The sequence below is a fragment of the Bos grunniens genome, chromosome 22, assembly GCF_055505025.1.
Source record: "Bos grunniens cultivar Pamir isolate PY7600 chromosome 22, Bosgru_T2T1.0, whole genome shotgun sequence".
Taxonomy (NCBI): Eukaryota; Metazoa; Chordata; class Mammalia; order Artiodactyla; family Bovidae; genus Bos; species Bos grunniens.
The window spans coordinates 14,338,343-14,357,193 of record NC_141186.1 but is presented as its reverse complement, the minus strand read 5'-3'; the positions used below and the strand labels follow the sequence as shown (position 1 = coordinate 14,357,193).

At 40.8% G+C, this 18,851-nt stretch overlaps 1 protein-coding gene across 49 annotated transcripts in view; it reads left to right on the top strand.

Annotated features, from left to right (window-relative positions):
* ULK4 (unc-51 like kinase 4) overlaps positions 1-18,851 on the top strand; it is a 507,208-nt gene that overhangs the window by 273,128 nt on the left and 215,229 nt on the right. For 46 of the 49 annotated variants that reach the window (XM_086366093.1, XM_086366087.1, XM_086366073.1 and 43 more), the window contains one exon: positions 7,245-7,350. In XM_086366093.1, coding sequence (XP_086222219.1) covers positions 7,245-7,350 — 106 coding nt within the window. Of the gene's footprint in view, positions 1-394; positions 576-7,244; positions 7,351-8,747; positions 8,941-18,851 lie in introns of those variants that run through there. The other 3 variants (XR_015150977.1, XM_086366097.1, XM_086366096.1) reach the window with 3 other exon arrangements.

Here is an 18,851-nt window from a genome sequence, read left to right as displayed (position 1 = left end):
CAAGTGCCGTAGGATCGTCTTGGGTGTCTTTGTGGGAGGGCAGTGCAGGCTTCTCCTTCTCCCGTGAGCACAGCTTCCATTCTTGCCCCTCAGCCAGTGCTGACGCTGAGTGTCTCAGTCCTGTGACTGTCGACTGTGGGGCCACTGTGTAACTTCATTCTTGGGTGTGGTATGCTCATTCTTTTCTGTCCTGTAGTTGCCAAATACCTACATCTTGCTTTCCGAGTTGCGTATCTCATGATAGGCTGTCCATATAAAGGGATCTTTTGAAGCCAGGAGGTCGCAGTGGTGGTAACACAGGGCTGGGCATATTGTAGCCGGAGAAGTTAGAGGGCAGTGTTAGAACAGCAGCTTCAAATCAGTCTTTCTGTCCTCTTTCCGCCCCCTGCTCCAGAGTCCTTTGCGTCCCTGGCCCTCATGTCGTGTTGGTTAACCTGGGATGGGCTGACGAGTGACCCTGAGGTCCTGCGCTCCGTCAGTGTTGTCACTAGGCAGCGTTGCTTGGTGATAAAAGGTCACCTTCCATCTCCTAGATTGAATCCCAGCCTCACAATCAAGAAGCTTGGTGATCTTTGGTGAGTGACACTTCACCTCCTTAACCTCAGAGCCCTTATCTGTGAGAAGGGCTCACAGATAGCCACTTTGGAGTTTTGGTGAGGATTAAATGAGATGATACAGGTAGAGGGCTTGAGGTACGGGCTATAGCATGTAGTCCCTTATCAGTATATTTTCACTTCTGCCTTGTCCGTGCTTGGGCTCATGTGGCTGCTCTGCCGCCATCAGCACAGAAGCTGCTGGTGTCCCGGGCCCTGACCCTGTGCCAGAGGCCCTGTTGTGGGTCATTAAATGTTTCCCTCTCCTTACACTGCTCTTACTGCATGTGTTGGGGCATCAGTGGTGTGGACCCCTTGTTTTTTAGTGAGCTATGGGACTCTTTTTAGGGAGAGGGGCTGTCTTAGAGGAACATCTAATGAAGACACAGCCTTTAATCAGCATTATCCCTCCCCTACATCTCTGGCCTGTAGTCTTTGACTCAAACTTGTGGTTTCTTTCCTCTTTACACTAATCTTCCAGGGTCCCCACATATTTACCCTGATGTCTTCCCCCTTCATATAATTCTCTACTCTGACTTTGAAAGAAATACAATGTTTTTCGTAGCATAACTTATCCCCTGTGGGCTATGAATGTGGTTGTGAACTGTAGTAACAAATCTTATTAAAGTTGCTAAGAGAAGTGAAATAGCTCAACTTGATAGAAATTAATAGAAGTGTGCTTAATTCACGTTCACACCTTCTCATCTGCTCTTCTCGTGTCTTGAGCATTGTTTTTTGGGGAAATTAAGTTCCAGGCCACAGCCGTTACTCTCTGATTTCCCCTAGAGAACCACATCGTTGCCTTGAGCAGGCACGGTCACCATGGTCTATGGTTTCTCTCTTTCAAACTAAGCAAGAAGCATTCTTGTAGGTATAAGAAGGAAGAAGTGAATATAGTTTTAACAAAGCCCCTGTTTTATATCGAACAAAGTTCACGGTCTGTGAATGGTTTAAAAATCAATAGCAAAGAAATTAAAACAAAGTGTTTTGAATAATGCCTGAAATGGAAAAGGAGCCACGTCTCCCAGTCTGGTTATGGGTCTTTGGTCTCTATTCTCTGCGTCGGATATTGTGCCCTGAGTGTTTCCAGTGATAAGGTCAGTGGGGTCTCTTGGTGGGCAGAGTGCACCTTTGTGCCCTTCTGCAGATGCAGCACTGTGGGGCTGGCAGAGCCCCTCCTTCTTCAGTGACTGCAAACTCCAGGCCGGGAGTCTCAGGACTTAATTGGCTGGGGTACGGTCCTGGGCTCTTAGTATCCAGGGGTAATGGAGGTTTGAAAAGTTGGCTTTTGTACTTAAAGAAAATGCCTTTATCAACAAGTGACTCTCACTTTTGAGCACCAGGAAAAACTGAAGCATTGACTTTACAAGGAGCCAAAAATACTTCTGAGAGCATAGAAAAGTCATGTATAGTCACAAAAATATGTTTATGAAAGGAACAGTGGATTTATCTCTAGTAAAACTGACCTATGTTTTCCAACAGACTGGCCTTTGAACAAGGACTGGTATAATTTTACCAAATGGAAACAAAAGAAAAGATTTATTACTGTCTTTATTCTTCACAAGAATAAGTTTCCTTTGTATCGTTAGCTACTTTATCATGAATAACTTGTCATGTCATCTTGGTGCTTATTAATCACCCTTTCCCTCCAACCAGTTGTAAGAATAATTAGATGAAATTGGTGGTAGCCCATTGCTTCCACATTAATATTCTTAAGCTGGTGTCAGTGAAACAGTCAAACATGAACATCCACTTTAATACCTGTGTTTCTAAAGAATAGAACTTTCCAGGCATTGATATTTGGAAAGCAGACCTTTTATAGATGATTAGGCTCAAGAAATAGAGTGACTCCCATTGGTGGGATGTGTATGTCTGTTGACTGCAGTTTAGAGCCCGATGCTGTGTTGATTTTTTTTTTAATTTATTTATTTTAATTGGAGGCTAATTACTTTACAATATTGTATTGGTTTTGCCATACATCAACATGAATCCACCATGGGAAGCAACCTAGATGTCCATCAGCAGATGAATGGATAAGAAAGCTGTGGTACATATACATAATGGAGTATTACTCAGCCATTAAAAAGAGTGCATTTGAATCAGTTCTAATGAGGTGGATGAAACTGGAGCCGATTATACAGAGTGAAGTAAGCCAGAAAGAAAAACACCAATACAGTATACTAACACATATATATGGAATTTAGAAAGATGGTAATGACAACCCTGTATGTGAGACAGCAAAAGAGACATAGATGTATAGAACAGTCTTTTGGATGCTGTAGGAGAGGGAGAGGGTGGGATGATTTGGGAGAATGGCATTGTAACATGTATAATATCATATAAGAAACAAATCGCCAGTCCAGGTTTGATGCAGGATACAGGATGCTTGGGGCTGGTGCACTGGGATGACCCAGAGGGATGGTATGGGGAGGGAAGTGGGAGGGGGGTTCAGGATGGGGAACACGTGTTGATTTTTTGTGTGTGTGTGAGCTTTTTGAAGCTGTGTGTTCATCAAGGGACTCCGAACAGCTCTGCTGAGTGTCCTCATTCTGAGGCCTGGGCTATTGGCGCATCTTCCCTCCAGACTGGTCACAAGGCAGAGGAAGGATAGGACAGTGAAGCCATCTCTAGCCTTTAAAACTTCTGCCCAAATGAGTTCAATTGGCCAAAGCCAGTCTTTGGGGCAATTCTAAGTATGAGTGGGCAGGAAAGGGCCATCCTCCTATATATCTAGGCGAGGGAAGTAGGAATTGTATGCATTTGTAGTGACCAACTCAAAGTCACAAGTGTAGATTCTTGACTAAAATGGAAAGCTGGCTCCCGGAAAAGACCAGTAATATAGGCAAGGCTTTGGTGAGTCTGATCAAGAAGAGGGAGGAGATAGTGTAAAAGGTGATGTCAGTCAGCTCAGAGAATATAGGTGAAGATAGGAGAGAGAGTTCTGTATGATTCTATTACAGTATGTTTGAAAACTTGGGACATTTTAGATGATTTTCTTAGAAAATGGACATAAATTTGGATCAGTATAGATGCTAAGATGTTTTTGAAAAAAATATTTGAAGATTTACCAGTAAAATTACACTGATCCCAGTTGCTTTTATTAAATACTAGGGAGTTCTACCATCTCACCCAGAAGTAGATATTAGATGCACAATAAATGTTTGTGGAATAATATGAAGGGACAAAGGGTATCATCAAACTGATACTAAATTCAGATGAGGATGTCACTCATAGGCCACTAACACTGGACACACTGATGTCAATTCAATTCAGTCTCTCAGTCGTGTCCGACTCATTGTGACTCCATGGACTGCAGCACATCAGGCTTCCCTGTCCATCACCAACTCCCAGAGCCTACTCAAACTCATGTCCATCGCATCAGTGATGCCATCCAACCATCTCATCCTCTGTCATCCCTTTCTCCTCCTGACTTCAATCTTTCCCAGCATAAGGATCTTTTCCAATGAGTCGGTTCTTTGCATCATGTGGTCAAAGTACTAGAGTTTCAGCTTCAGCATCAGTCCTTCCAATGAATATTCAAGACTCATTTCCTTTAGGATGGACTGGTTTGATCTCCTTGGAGTCCAAGGGACTCTCAAGAGTCTTCTCCAACACCACAGTTTAAAAGCATCAATTCTTCGGTGCTCAGCTTTCTTTATGGTCCAACTCTCACATGCATACATGACTACTGGAAAAACCATAGCTTTGACTAGTCAGACCTTTGTTGGTAAAGTAATGTCTCTGCTTTCTAATATACTGTCTAGATTGGTCATAGCTTTTCTTCCAAGGAGCAAGCGTCTTTTAATTTCATGGCTGCAGTCACCATCTGCAGTGATTTTGGAGCCCTCAAAAATAGTCTCTCACTGTTTCCATTGTTTCCTCATCCATTTGCCATGAAGTGTTGGGACTGGATGCCATGATCTTAGTTTTCTGAATGTTGAGTTTTAAGCCAACACGCTCCTCTTTCACTTTCATCAAGAGGCTCTTTAGTTCTTCTTCACTTTCTGCCATAAGGATGATATCATCTGTGTATCTGAGGTTATTGATGACCTGATGGTCAAAACTGAAATCAGATTGGTTATATTCTTTGCAGCCAAAGATGGAGAAGCTCTATACAGTCAGCAAAAGCAAAACCAAGAGCTGACTGTGGCTCAGATCATGAACGCTTTATTGTCAAATTCAGACTTAAATTGAAGAAAGTAGGGAAAACTACTAAATCAAATCCCTTACAATTATACAGTGGGAGTGACAAAGAGATTCAAGGGATTAGATCTGATAGATAGTGTGCCTCAAGAACTATGGACAGAGGTTTGTGGCATTGTACAGGAGGTAATGATCAAGACCATCCCCAAGAAAAAGAAATGCAAAAAGGCAAGATGGTTTGATGAGGCTTTACAAATAGCCAAGAAGAGAAGAGAAGTTAAAGGCAAAGGAGGAAAAGGTATACCCATTTGAATACCAAATTCCAAAGAATAGCAAGGAGAGATAAGAATGCTTTCCTCAGCAATCAATGCAAAGAAATGAGGAAAACAATAGAGTGGGAAAGACTAGAGATCTCAATAAAATTAAAGATACCAAGGGAACATTTCATGCAAATATGAGTACAATAAAGGACCAAAATGGTATGGACCTAACAGAAGCAGAAGATATTAAGAAGAGGTAGCAAGAATACACAGAGGAACTATACAGAAAAGATCTTCATGACCCAGATAATCACGGGGTGATCACTCACATAGAGCCAGACATCCTGGAATGCAAAGTCAACTGGGCTTTAAGAAGCATCACTACAAACAAAGCTAGTGAAGGTGGTGGAATTCCAGTTAAGCTATTTCAGATCCTAAAGATGATGCTGTGAAAGTGCTGTACTCAATATGCCAGCAAATTTGAAAAGCCCAGAAGTGGCCACAGGATTGGAAAAGGTCAGTTTTCATTCCAATCCCAAAGAAAGGCAATGCCAGAGAATATTCAAACTACCACACAATTGCACTCATGTCACACACTAGCAAAGTAATGCTCAAAATTCTCCAAGCCAGACTTCAACAGTACATGAACCATGAACTTCCATGTATTCAAGCTGGATTCAAGAAAGGCAGAGAAACCAGAGATCAGCTTGCCAACATCTGCTAGATCATCAAAAAAGCAAGAGAGTTCCAGAAAAACATCTACTTCTGCTTTATTGACTATGCCAAAGCCTTTGACTGTGTGGATCATAACAAACCATGGAAAATTCTGAAAGAGATGGGAATACCAGACCACCTGACCTCCCTCCTGAGAAATCTGTATGTAGGTCAAGAAGCTACAGTTAGAACTGGACATGGAACAACAGACTGGTTCCAGATCGGAAAAGGAATATGTCAAGGCTGTATATTGTCATCCTGCTTATTTAACTTATATGCAGAGTACATCATACAGAATGCCACGCTGCATGAACATTGATGTGACTATTCTAAAACAAGCAAATAGAACCTGGCAGTATAATAAAAGTACAGTCCAGATGTCATCTTCTGAAGGAGGTGTCCCTTACTTGCTTTGTTTAAAGTTGTAACCTTCCCCTACAGCACCCCCAAACTGCTGTCCCCTGTTCTGTCTCCTCCTGCAGTGTGTTTCATCCTTTAACGTAGAATGTAATTATTGTCTTCCCCCACTGCTACATGTAAATTCCACAAGGGTGGGGCTGCTTTTTTGGAAATTTTTTAAAAATTTTGGTCTGTTTTTTTCACTGATATAAGCCAAGTGCCTAGAACAGTGGGCACTTTGTAAATAAAAGTTGTAAAAAAGACTTAATTCTCAGTGCAGCATGGGATCCTGGCCTGGATCCTGGAACAGAAAAGGATGTTAGCAGAAAATGTGACATTTGAATAGTCTTTAGTTTTGTTATTAGCACCATACCAGTGGTACCTTAGTTTCGATCAACGTGCATTGGTTGGATTATGCTAACGGGAAATTGAGTGAAGGGTGTATGGAGACTCTGTATGCTGTCTTTACAACTCTGCTGTGACTCTAAAAGTATTTCAAAAGAAAATCTTTGGGATCCCTTAAAAAGTTAGAAAGAAGTTATCTTTTGTATCTTCTCAATGAGAAATTGGACCAAAGTTACGTCCTGCTATGAGCTGTGAAGCGTTAGGGAAAGCGGAGTTCACTCTTTCAGGCCCCTGTATAGTTCAGTGCACTGAAGCAGTGCGGCAGTAAGTCATATTCAACATCACCAGCCATGTGTAAGAGTGAGGAAGGAAAAAGCAGTCACGGTCGACTCTCAAAACTGCAGAAATGTTTCTGTAAGAAGTTTTTCTTTTGGATCTCAAAGTCACTTTCAGGTGTAGTTTCCTAAGTTCCACGTACTAGATCTCTAGTCAGAGAAGTTGCCCATCAGAAGCCCCGAGGGCAGAGTGGTTGTCCCTCAGCGCGTGGGCAGGGGACAGCATGCAACCATGCTGGTGCCCTGAGTGGTTCACGGTGCCTCCCAGCTTACCTGACTCATCGATGGGACCTTAACACAGAGAAATTTTGCCCCATCTGAGTGGAAAAAGATTATCACCCAACTTTGTGCCAAGAATGAAGGGAGGTCGGTCATGTGACCATTTGTCTGTTTTATGATGTAATGATGTTACTCTGTTTCTGTACAGTTATGATGAAAATGGTACTCTGTTGCAGGAACATCAGGAGAACATTCTGGGTAACACCATGCAAAGTGTGGTTGCATTGCTCAACAATCTGGTTGCCTGCAAAGATTCGAATATGAAGCTACTTTACGAACAAGGTAAATGCTTCTTAGAATTCATCTTTGATTATGTTGAATTTTGCCTATTTATAAGTTTCCTCATCTCACATAGTAGACAGTTAACAAGTACTACTTAGAGTTGATCAATCAAAATAGATGCTTAAAGGTCTACAAATAATGATAATATTACCAGCACAAATGGGAAGTCTGGTTGGACTGTGATAGTATCTCAGAGTTAGTTCGTTCTCGTTCATGGCACAAAATCAATAGGCACCCCACAGATGATAGATCAAGAAATGGAAATGCAAGCGTCCTATGTAGACTTTGCTGCCAATCAAAATATAAGCATATATGGTCAAAATTAGCTTGGAAGGTGAGACTGGGTGAGTTGAGGGTGGCTTTACTTTACATCTTATGCGTATCTATAATACTGAAAGGAAAAACTTTTAAAAGTTTTTAAAGAGCTCAATTGAAGAGTTCATTTTTTTTGTTTGTTTGTTTTAGGTTTTGAAACCAAATTGGAAGGGCAGTACAGAAATTTCCCATATAACCCTGACCCCACACATGCAGAGCACACCCCATTATCAGTATGACTCATCAAAGTGGTATTTTTTTTTTTGCCAAAGATAAATGTACACTAATATCATAATCACCCAGAGTTCATAGTTTAGATTCAGGCTCACTCTTGATATTGTACTGTCTCTGTGTTTGGACAAATGTATAATGACATTTGGGGCTTCCCCAGTGACTCAATACTAAGGTACTCACCTCTGCAGTGCAGGGGCGCAGGAGACACAGGTTCAGTCCCTTGGTCAGGAACATCTCCTGGAGGGGGCAGAGCAACCCACTCTAGTATTCTTGCCGGGAAAACCCCATGGACACAGGAGCCTAGCAGGCTACTGTCCATGGGGTCGCAAAGAATCAGATGCAGCTGAAGTGCCTGAGCATGCATGCCTAATGACATATGTCCATCGTTATTATATTGTACAGCATATTTTCATTGCCTTAACAGTCCTCTATGCTCTACCTGTTCATCCCCACTGCCTTCTACAACCACTGATCTTTTCACTGTCTACATAGTTTTGCCCCTTCCAGAACGTCATAAAGGTAGAATCATACAGTATGTCACCTTTTCAGATTGGCTTCTTTCACTTAGTAATATTTATTTAAGGTTCTTCCATGTGTTTTCATGGTTTGATGGCTCGTTTCATTTTTGTACTGAATAAAATTCTCTATTGTCTGGAAGTACTGCAGCTTTGTTAATCCATTTACCTAATGAAGGACATCTTGGTTGCTCCCAGATTTTGGCAATTATGAGTAAAGCTGCTATAAATATATGTATTATGATTTTTGTGTGGACATAAATTGTGAACTCCTTTAGGTAAATACCAAAGAGTGCAGTTGCTAACAGTATGCTAACTGTTTCATTTTTTAAGGGATGCCAAACCATCTTCCAGTGTGGCTGTACCGCTGTGCATTCCCAACGTGAATGAGAGTTTCTGTTCCTCAGAACCCTTGCCAGCACTGGGTGTAGTCAGTGTTCTGAATTCTGGATGTTCTGTTAAATGTGTCATGGTAGCTCCTTGTTTTAATGTCCCTTTCCCTGATGGTGTATACAATATGAAGCATTTTCTTATATTCTTGTTTCCCATTTGTGTATCTTCTCTCGTGGAGGTCTCTGCTAAGATCTTTAACTTAATTTTTAATTGGATTATTTTTTCTTCTTGCTCTTGGGTTTCAAGGGTTCTTTGCATATATTGGATAAAATTCTTTATCAGATGTGTCTTTTTCAAATCTTTTCTCCCAATCTGTGGCTTGTGTTTTAATTCTTTTGGAAAGCCACAGTTTTAATTTTAGTTAAGTCCAGTTTGTGAATTTTTTTGTATGAATCGTGTCCATGGTGTTATTATCTCAAAAGTCTTCACCATACCCAATTACCCAATGTCATCTAAGTTTTCTCCTGCATTATCCTCTAAGAGTTTTGTAGTTCTGAATTTTTACAATTAGGCCTGTGACCCATTGTGAATTAATTTTTGTGAATGGTATAAGGTAGATTTTTTTTTTTTTTGGTATGTTGCTGTTCCAGCACTGTTGGGGAGACTGTCTTTGCTTCATTGTGTTGCCTTTGCTCTTTTGTCAAAGGTCATTTAACTGTATTTATCCAAGTCTGTTACTGGGCTCTCTCTTCTCTTCCATTGACCTGTTTGCTTTATACTTTCACCAGTACCCACTGTCTTGAAGACTGTAGCTTTAAGGTAAGTCTTGAAGTCAGGTGGCGTCAGTCCTTCACCTTGGTTCTTCTCCTGCATGTAAACTTTAGAGTCAGCTTGTTGATACTCATAAAATAACTTGCTTGGACGTTGATTGGGATTGGACACAGCAATGGCACCCCACTCCAGTACTCCTGCCTGGAAAATCCCATGGACGGAGGAGCCTGGTAGGCTGCAGTCCATGGGGTCGCTAAGAGTCGGACACGACTAAGCGACTTCACTTTCACTTTTCACTTTCATGCATTGGAGAAGGAAATGGCAAGCCACTCCAGGAGATTCACCCCTGGAGAATCCCAGGGACGGGGGAGCCTGGTGGGCTGCTGTCTATGGGGTCGCACAGAGTCAGACATGACTGAAGCGACTTAGCGGCATTCAATCTATAGGTCAAGTTGGTAATATTTTTACATCTTAAACACAGTGTTTACTACTTTTGTATAATTAAAATGTCTCATTTGAATGTTCATGAAAATAAAATTTGAATAGGATCAGTGAATAAAAAAATGCAAGATCAGTGGATAAAATCTTTAAGGATCAGTGAATAAAAAAAAAAATCCAAAGATCAGTGGATAAAATCTTTAAGTCACAGTTCTGATTCCCGCCCCCCAACATTTAGAGTTGTGTTTCTATTGGTCACTATACCTAAATGTTGGAAATGTTTTTTTTCTACCTTAAGAGGAATGTGCATTTTCAACGATAATAAATATTGCCAAGAGTTGAGGGATTTTAGTACATTGAAACATTTATCCTTTTATATAGCAGCATCCTATTCTGTTTTATGGGTTCAGTTCAGTCGCTCAGTTGTGTCTGACTCTTTGTGACACCTTGAACTGCAGTGTGCCAGGCCTCCCTGTCCATCAGCAACTCCTGGAGTTTACTCAAACTCATGTCCATTGAGTCGGTGATGCCATCCAGCCATCTCATCCTCTGTCGTCCCCTTCTCCTCCCGCCTTCAATCTTTCCCAGCACAAGGTCTTTTCCATTGAGTAAGTTCTTCGCATCAGGTGGCCAAAGTATTGGAGTTTCAGCTTCAGCATCAGTCCTTCCAATGAACACTCAGGACTGATCTCCTTTAGAATGGACTGGTTGGATCTCCTTCCAGTCCAAGGGACTCTCAAGAGTCTTCTCCAACACTACAGTTCAAAAGCATCAATTCTTCGGTGCTCAGCTTTCTTTATAGTTCAACTCTCACATCCATACATGACTACTGGAAAAACCATAGCCTTGACTAGACGGATCTTTGTTGACAAAGTAATGTCTCTGCTTTTTAATACACTGTTTAGGTTGGTCATAACTTTGCTTCCAAGGAGTAAGTGTCTTTTAATTTCATGGCTGCAGTCACCATCTGCAGTGATTTTGGAGCCCAGAAAAATAAAGGCAGCCACTGTTTCCACTGTTTCTAAACCAGTAATCTAATGGATATGAGTAATTTCCAATCTTTTGCTTTTGCAGACAGTTCTGCAATGAATAACCTTAAGCACACATACCTTCGCATGGGAGCAGGACTATCTACAGAGTAAATTCCTGGGGTTAGAATAACTAGATCAAGGGGTATCTGCTGCTGCTAAGTCACTTCAGCTGTGTCTGACTCTGTGCAACCCCATAGACGACCGCCCATCAGGTGCCCCCGTTCCCAGGATTCTCCAGGCAAGAACACTGGAGTGGGTTGCCATTTCCTTCTCAAAGGGTATATGCGTTTGTAATTTCCATGGGTAGTGACAGGTTGTTGTAAGCAGCCTGACAGTGTATACTTCCATCAGGGCACGTGAGATTACTTGTTTCTAGATCTAAGAGCATATTATGTTTTCCCATTTGTTTGACTTACTTTCTTTATAGTTTTCTTTATTTAGGCCATATGTATTTCTTCCTGTTTATCTCTCCCCATGTATTTTATCCTTTTTTACTTGCTATTGGAAATAAGGAATTTTCTACCAGTATAGTTCTCAATTATTTTTTTAAGTATGTGTTTGAAAGTTTTTTTTATTTCTGTTTATTAACTTTGTCCCTAGGTTTATTCTCTTATTACTTTCCATAGTGATGGCTTAGATGATTCTCTTTATTTTCTGGTTATGTAATAATAACGAATGCAAATAGAAACAGTCTTTAATTTTTATAGTTCTACTTTTTCTCTCTAGTCCAATTGCAAGATTCAATGAGAATGATATAGAGGATATCTTGGTATTGCCTCAGAATCTTTTTTTCTGGTTAAGGAAGTGTTTACATTTTATCTTTTGCAATCAAGAATTAATAATAATAAATAAATAATGATGACTTTTGACCCCTCTGGAAATGATCAACTGATTTTTCCTTGGATCTGTTCATGTCATGGATTATATTTAATAGAGTATCTAATATGCAACCACCCTAGTGTTTGGATCAGTAAGCAAAGTTAATTGTGATATAATATTCTTTAATTATGCTGCTTCAGGTTTTTGTTAATCTTTTATTCAGGATTTTCCATTGCTGTTCATAAGTGTGATTGATCTATAGTTTTGTTTCTTGTTTCTTTCTTTTTTGCTGGATTTTGGTGTTATTGCTGTATTGCTTCTTTTTGTAAGGAAGTTTTCTTTCTTCCTTGGGCTTTGGTACAGTTTAGATATCTTAGATACTATCTTTTAAAAGTTTGATAGAATTCCCTTGTGAAGCCATATGGCTGGTTCTCTTTCCTGAAGGTACGGTAGCTGTGATAGCTCTTTGACACCATTCTCTATTTCTACAGTGATAATAAATCTTTTTTCATTTCCCATCTTTTATAGAGTCATTTATAGGATATTATATTTTCCTAGAAGGTCTTCATTTCACACACACTTTCAAATCTATAGACTTGGACAGAATAGCTTCTCATAATTCTTTTATTTTCTTAGGTTTCAGAAGTTAACTTCCTGCTTCCATTTTTCATATATATTTTATATGTGTATTTAAATATATATATATATTTACATATACATATATATATATTATATATAATACATATACTCCAAAAAATATATTATGTATGTATTTGCACTTTTGTAATTTTATTGATTAGTTAAGATAATGGTTTTAACTATTATGTGTGCATTTGTGTACATATAAAAATGTGCATATAATTTTTAGGCCAGTTTGGAAATTTGCATATTAGTCCTAGTTGAAAAAAAATTTTTTTTCTTTTATCTACTGATTCATTCCTTGTGAATGAAGTTGTTTTTTCATTCTTTTTCTGTCTTTTTGAATAAAATGCTTAACTCATTTATCTCCTTTTTGCTTAATCACTAAAATATTTAAAGCTATGAATCTGCTTTCAGTATTGGATTCTGCTCTGTAGTGCATCCATCCTTTTTGTTTTCTACATATATTTCAGTTTTGGTTTATGTTCCTTCATTGAGCCAATAATTGTTTAACAGTGAGGGCGTATTTTGTTTTATTAATTTTGTTCTTTCTAGTTTTATTGCATTATGGTCAGCAAGTTTCAGCAGTACTATTTTGTCTTTTTAGAATTTATTAAGGTTTTCTTGTAGCTAATATATGGTCAGTTTTCATGATTTAATAGGTATACTTGGGAGAGTGCATATAGGATTTCTGTCTTGACAGTAACTGATACTAACATGGCCTCCCACCCAAACAACAGGAAAATTCAACAAAACGTGTGTTGTTTTCAGTCATTGGAAAATAGGCAACATTGGGTTCTGAGCCTTGAGAAGGGAAACACGAGGTGAACCTCATAACACTCTTTGTTTTTGTTCTCTTTGTTTTTTGTCTGTTTATGGAAGCAAGGTCCAAGAAGAATACCAAGGTCTTGCCCAGTTAGGGAGAAAGAGTTCAGTGTTCAGGGATGAGAACCAGTGAAGGTTCACAAGGCAGAGTATAAGAGAAAGATGCAGAGAGGGCTCGGGCCCAGAAGTCTACATGGAGGTTTCACACAGGTCCTTTGTGAGGGCTGGACTGCAGTAGACATGCGCAGAACAGGATTCTGTTAGGCCTACAAAGAGGACAGAGCCGATGCCATAAGGTTGAGAGCTGGATTGATATAGCAGAGATTATGCTCATGGGGGATGTAAGAATAGCTACTGGGTGGTACCCTACTGTGGACCTAAGTAAAGTTACATCAGCCTGAAACCAGATGCTAGTCTAGACCTTCCATAGCATTTCAACCATGTCCTGTGCATGCTGTGCTAAGTCACCTCAGTTGTGTCCAGATCTTTGCAACCCCATGAACTGTGGTCTGCCATACTCCTCTGTCTATGGGATTTTTTTCAGGAGTGGGTTGCCATTTCCTGCTCCAGGGGATCTTCCTGACCCAGAGATTGAACCCATGTCTCTTATGTCTCCTGCATTGGCAGGCAGGTTCTTTGCCACTAGCACCACCTGGGAAGCTCTGGACTAATTCCTTGGGCTGTGAATTAAAAACTATAGACCTTTCCTACCAAAGAATAAGACTAAGCCCTTCAAGGTCAAAAGATTCACGAGGAAGTTTACTGCATGCTAGAACAAAATCATCAGGAGCCCAGGTGGTCTTAAGAAAGGTGGTTAGGCTGCAAGTGTGGTGGGGCGAGGAAGCAGATAAGTGTGGGATTCCAGGGGTACACTGAGGCTGGGCTCACTTTGCTGGCCCTTACTAGTGGTTAGTGGGAAGGAGAGGCGTGTGACTGTGAACGTCTGTTTCCATTCTCCAGAGATACACCAGGTCTGTCTTTTCATTATACTCTGTTGCTCTACAGACTTCTTGGCTACTCAGTGTGTGGCTGCTTTTTCAAAGCTGGGTAAGAGATCTGTTGAGTGTTTGCAAGCCCAGAGTGTGTGAAGATTCAGTGGGGTGTGGCCACATGAGGAGTCACTAATGATCTGTCACTGTATGGGCTTGAATGTTTGTGGTTGGTTTGAATAAAGTCTTCTTGTTAGTTTTTATTTTGGATCAATTCTGGCTCAGTCATTGATGTATATATTCATTACATTTCATACAGAATTAAATTCCCTATTCCAAACATTACAGTTACTTGTAACATTAATACTTTGAAAATCATCCTGTTATAAGTGAGCTGTAGTGCAGATGAAGTGGAAATGATTATTCCTGCCTTTAAGTGCTTCAGTATGGTGCTGTGTTAGGCGAGCGTCTGACTGAATTTCATTGTCGGACCACATACTAACAGTTAGTGGAGGGATGAATTCTAAAGCGTACGTTTTCCTGCCTCACCTTTTAGTATCTCTGCAATAAGTACATCAACACTGCTATCCCGATGGCAGTCCCAGTGTAGTTTCTGCTGCTGGCATGTGTGTGTTGAGCCTTGTGGAATGAGTATGAGTGTCCTGTAAATGAACCCAGACACCTCGGAAGTGATGCGTCATAGTACTGTCCTACATCTATGTTCTGATGGAGCAAAACTTAAATAGTACTGATGTTGGACGATTCCAGGTTGATAAATAAGAGGAGTCAGTCTCCAAATGGGAAGAACTTTTAAGAAAAACTCAACCAATTAAATGTACTTAGACATCCCTTTTTGTGTGTCATAAAGGCAATGTATGAGAAAGTCCATATCACAGTATGTCTCAGAGCACTCGCATTGAGTGCAAGACGCAGTTCTAAGTGATAACGTGTGTGCCATGTAAGTGGCACCATTTTTTCTTTGTTAGTGGTACGTAAAATGATGTGGTCCCGTATGATCTCTGGCATCTTAGACTCCATGAGGTGTGGCGGGCAGTACAGGTGAGAACCCCAGCACAGCATCTGCGCACCCCACAGCACACAGACTCTGAGAGGCAGGGTCATCAACACATCACCAGTGTGCAGCTGCGTTGTATCATCCAGGTTTTTTGCTTTAACATTTTCATTTTTAAATGAAGTGTTTAGGGAAATAATTAAAAAACAAAGTAAGACCTTTTGTTTATATTTGAAAAAATGTTACTGTTATTAACATTGAAAATTGGATGCCAGCTCATTCCTGTGCAATGACCTTTTGATAATGGATATTAATTCCAGCTTCAGTCTTACTAGCAGAGCTGTCAGCATAATGGATTTACATGACACACTGCAGCAGCCAAAAAACTGTAGCACCTCCAAAGGACCGTGGAGGGAAATTACGTTTGTCCTCATGGGTTCATGGTGTGTCAGAAATCAAAACACTCATTTCTTGCTAGGTATATTATAAAACTGCCTAAGTTGGTGTTTCCTCAAGAGACCAGAAAATTACTGTGAGAGTTGTTTGGGCTTTGACAGTGTGCTTAATAGCTCTCTTCGATTCTTTTACGTTTAAGGATAATATTCAGAATGATGTTAAAGAGGTGAAGTTGGCAAACTTCTTGTGTAAAGGACCAGATAGTAAATATTTTAGGCTTGTAAGGCCATGTGATCTTTGCCACTACTGCTCAATACTGCCAGTATAGCAGGCAGCAGGACAGAGAATCCAGATGTCAGTGGTTATGGCCCTGTGTCCATAAGTTTTCTTTACAAAATTAGGTGGCCAACCCCCTGGCCATGGTTTTCCAGCCCCTCTTGTACAGTACCTAACTCAAATTCTCCCAAAACTGCTCTCAAATCTTCACATCAACATATTTGTAAAATTTAGTTGTTAAATTATGATTCAACTCAAGAAAAACTGAAAATTAAATTTAAATGAATATATTCAGAAGAGATTACTGCCTTCATAGTAGCGTGAAGATGCATGAAGAAAAAATGGAATATTTGCCCTAAGGGCTTAATCTAAAAATCATAATAAATACATACATCTTACTTGATTCTGCTCCTATAAGCACAAAAATTGCCATAGAGAATAAATACATAAAGGGATGAGCATGACTGTGTCTCTAAGATTTTATTTACAAAACAGATGATTTCCCACTCTTATCTAGTTCATTCAGTCTGTCAACAAATATTTATATACCAGGCCTTGTCCTTGGTGTGAGGAATGAACAATGAACAAAATGAACAAAACCAGCAAGATTTCTGCCTGCATGGTGCTTCCATTCTGATGGAAAAAAATAAACCACAAACAAAACAATGAACAAGAAAGTTTATGTTAGATAATGTTAAATGTCACATAATGATAAACACTAATTTAAAAGAAATAAGAAAAAGGGGGCTGGAGGTGTCTGCATGGAGGTGGGGTTGAAATCCTACCCTGGGGAGCCAAGGAAGGCATCACTGTGAAGGTGATGGTTAAGTAAAAGCTGGAAGGAAGTGAGGAAGCAGCCGTGCAGATGCCTGGGTGAAGGTGGGTGGAGAGAACAGTAGGTGTGAATCCAGGGTGGGAGCCTGCCTGGTGGGAGAGGAGCAGCAGGGAGGCCAGTGCAGCCGCAGCAGAGGAGACACTGAGCGAGGAGAGAGGAAACACCAGTAGAGCTGGTTGTGCGTTCGGGGAGCACAGGGTCAGTGTTGTCCAGAGCGATTTGGAAACATGGCCAGACTGCAGTTCAGTTTGAACCGAAGATGAGGAGACTGGTTGGTAATTACTGACTACCTACTTACTCTGGGTCAGGAAGATGCCCCGGAGGAGGGCATGGCAACCCACTCCAGTATTCTTGTCTGGAGAATTCCATGGGCAGAGGAGCCAGGCGGGCTGCAGCCTATTGGGTCTCAAGAGTTGGACACGACTGAGTGACTAACACTTTCACTTTTTCATCACATGTTTGAACTTTTCTTATTTCTCACTACCTTGGTATCACTAAAACTTTGCACTAACAAACTGCCCCTATTAGCTTCATATCTGTGTGAAGTTTTGAATCTAAAGTAAATTCTTATGCGATGAGTAGGTTTAACCCAGCTATTACTTTTAGAAATTGTTCTCATTTTAAATGAATATAGTGGGAATATATAAGATACGAATGCTGTCAAAAATATTGAACTTTAATTGAACAGAGAATGGGCATTGCTTGAATTTGGCAAGACACTGTTCAGTAAGGTGGTGATGTTCATTCGCTAAGTCCTGTCCAACTCTTTGTGACCCCAGGGACCGCAATATGCCAGGCTCCTCTGTCCTCCACTATTCTTCCAAAGTTTGCTGAAATTCTTGTCCATTGGGTCAGTGATGCCATCCAACCATCTCATCCTCTGTTGCCCCCTTCTCCTCTTGCCCTCAATCTTTCCCAGCATCAGGGTCTTTTCCAGTGAGTGGGCTCTTGGCATCAGGTGACCAAAGTATTGGAGCTTCAGTATCAGTCTTTCCAATGAATATTCAGAGTTGATTGCCTTTAGGATTGACTGATTTGATCTCCTTGCTGTCCAAAGGACTCTCAAGAGTCTTCTCCAGCATCAGTTTTGGAAAGCATCAGTTTTTTGGCACATGGCCTTCTTTATGGTCCAACTCTCTTATTTGTACATGACTACTAGAAGAACCATAGCTTTGACTGTATAGACATTTGTCAGCAAAGTGATGCCTCTGCTTTTTAATAGGCTGTCTAGGATTGTCAACCCACTCCAGTGTTCTTGCCTGGAGAATCCCAGGGACCAGGGAGCCTTGTGGGCTGCCGTCTGTGGGGTCACACAGATTCGGACACGACTGAAGCGACTTAGCAGCAGCAGCAGGATTGTCAGTTTTCCTTCCAAGGAGTCTTCTAATGTCATGGCTATTGTCACTGTCTGGAGTAAATTTGCAGCCAGCCCAGGAAAATAAAATCTGTCACTACTTTCACCTTTTCCCTTTCCATTTTCCCCATCACACTGTTTTCCAGAGTGGCTACGCCATTGTAAATTTCCACCAACAATGTTATGAGGATTCCAGTTTCTCCATGCCCTTTCCACTCTTTGTTATCTTGAGTCCTTTTTCATTATGGCTATCCTAATGGTGTGAAGTGATGTCTCACATGGTGTTGATTTGCAATTCCCCAAAAGTTAAGGACATTGAGCATAGGTTCATGATTTGTGTAGGACTGACCTTGGGAACAGGAGAATCTTGGAGAAGATGACAACCCTCTGATCTATTTTTCATGTAGCGACTGCCAGAATGATCATTTGAGAGGGCAAATCTTACCACATTACTCGCTCTGCTAGCTTTCTGCTGCTCCTGGGAGCAAGACTGGAATCATTACCATAACAAACAGCTCTTATTTCACCAGCTGCCTCTCGAGCCACCGCCTCCTCTTCTGTCTGCGCTGTGGCCACAGCCAGCTTGTCTCTGGTTCCGTCAGGCGCTGTGCTGCTCTCCGCTCTGTGCGGCCCCACCCACCGTTCCCCATCCTTCTTACTTTCTTCCTTCAGTCAGTGCTCAGTTCAAACACCATTTCCTCCAGAAAACCTTGTGTGATACCCCGTATTCTCCTTTGTTGCACACATTTCACTTTTAATGAAAACATGAGCTATAGAAT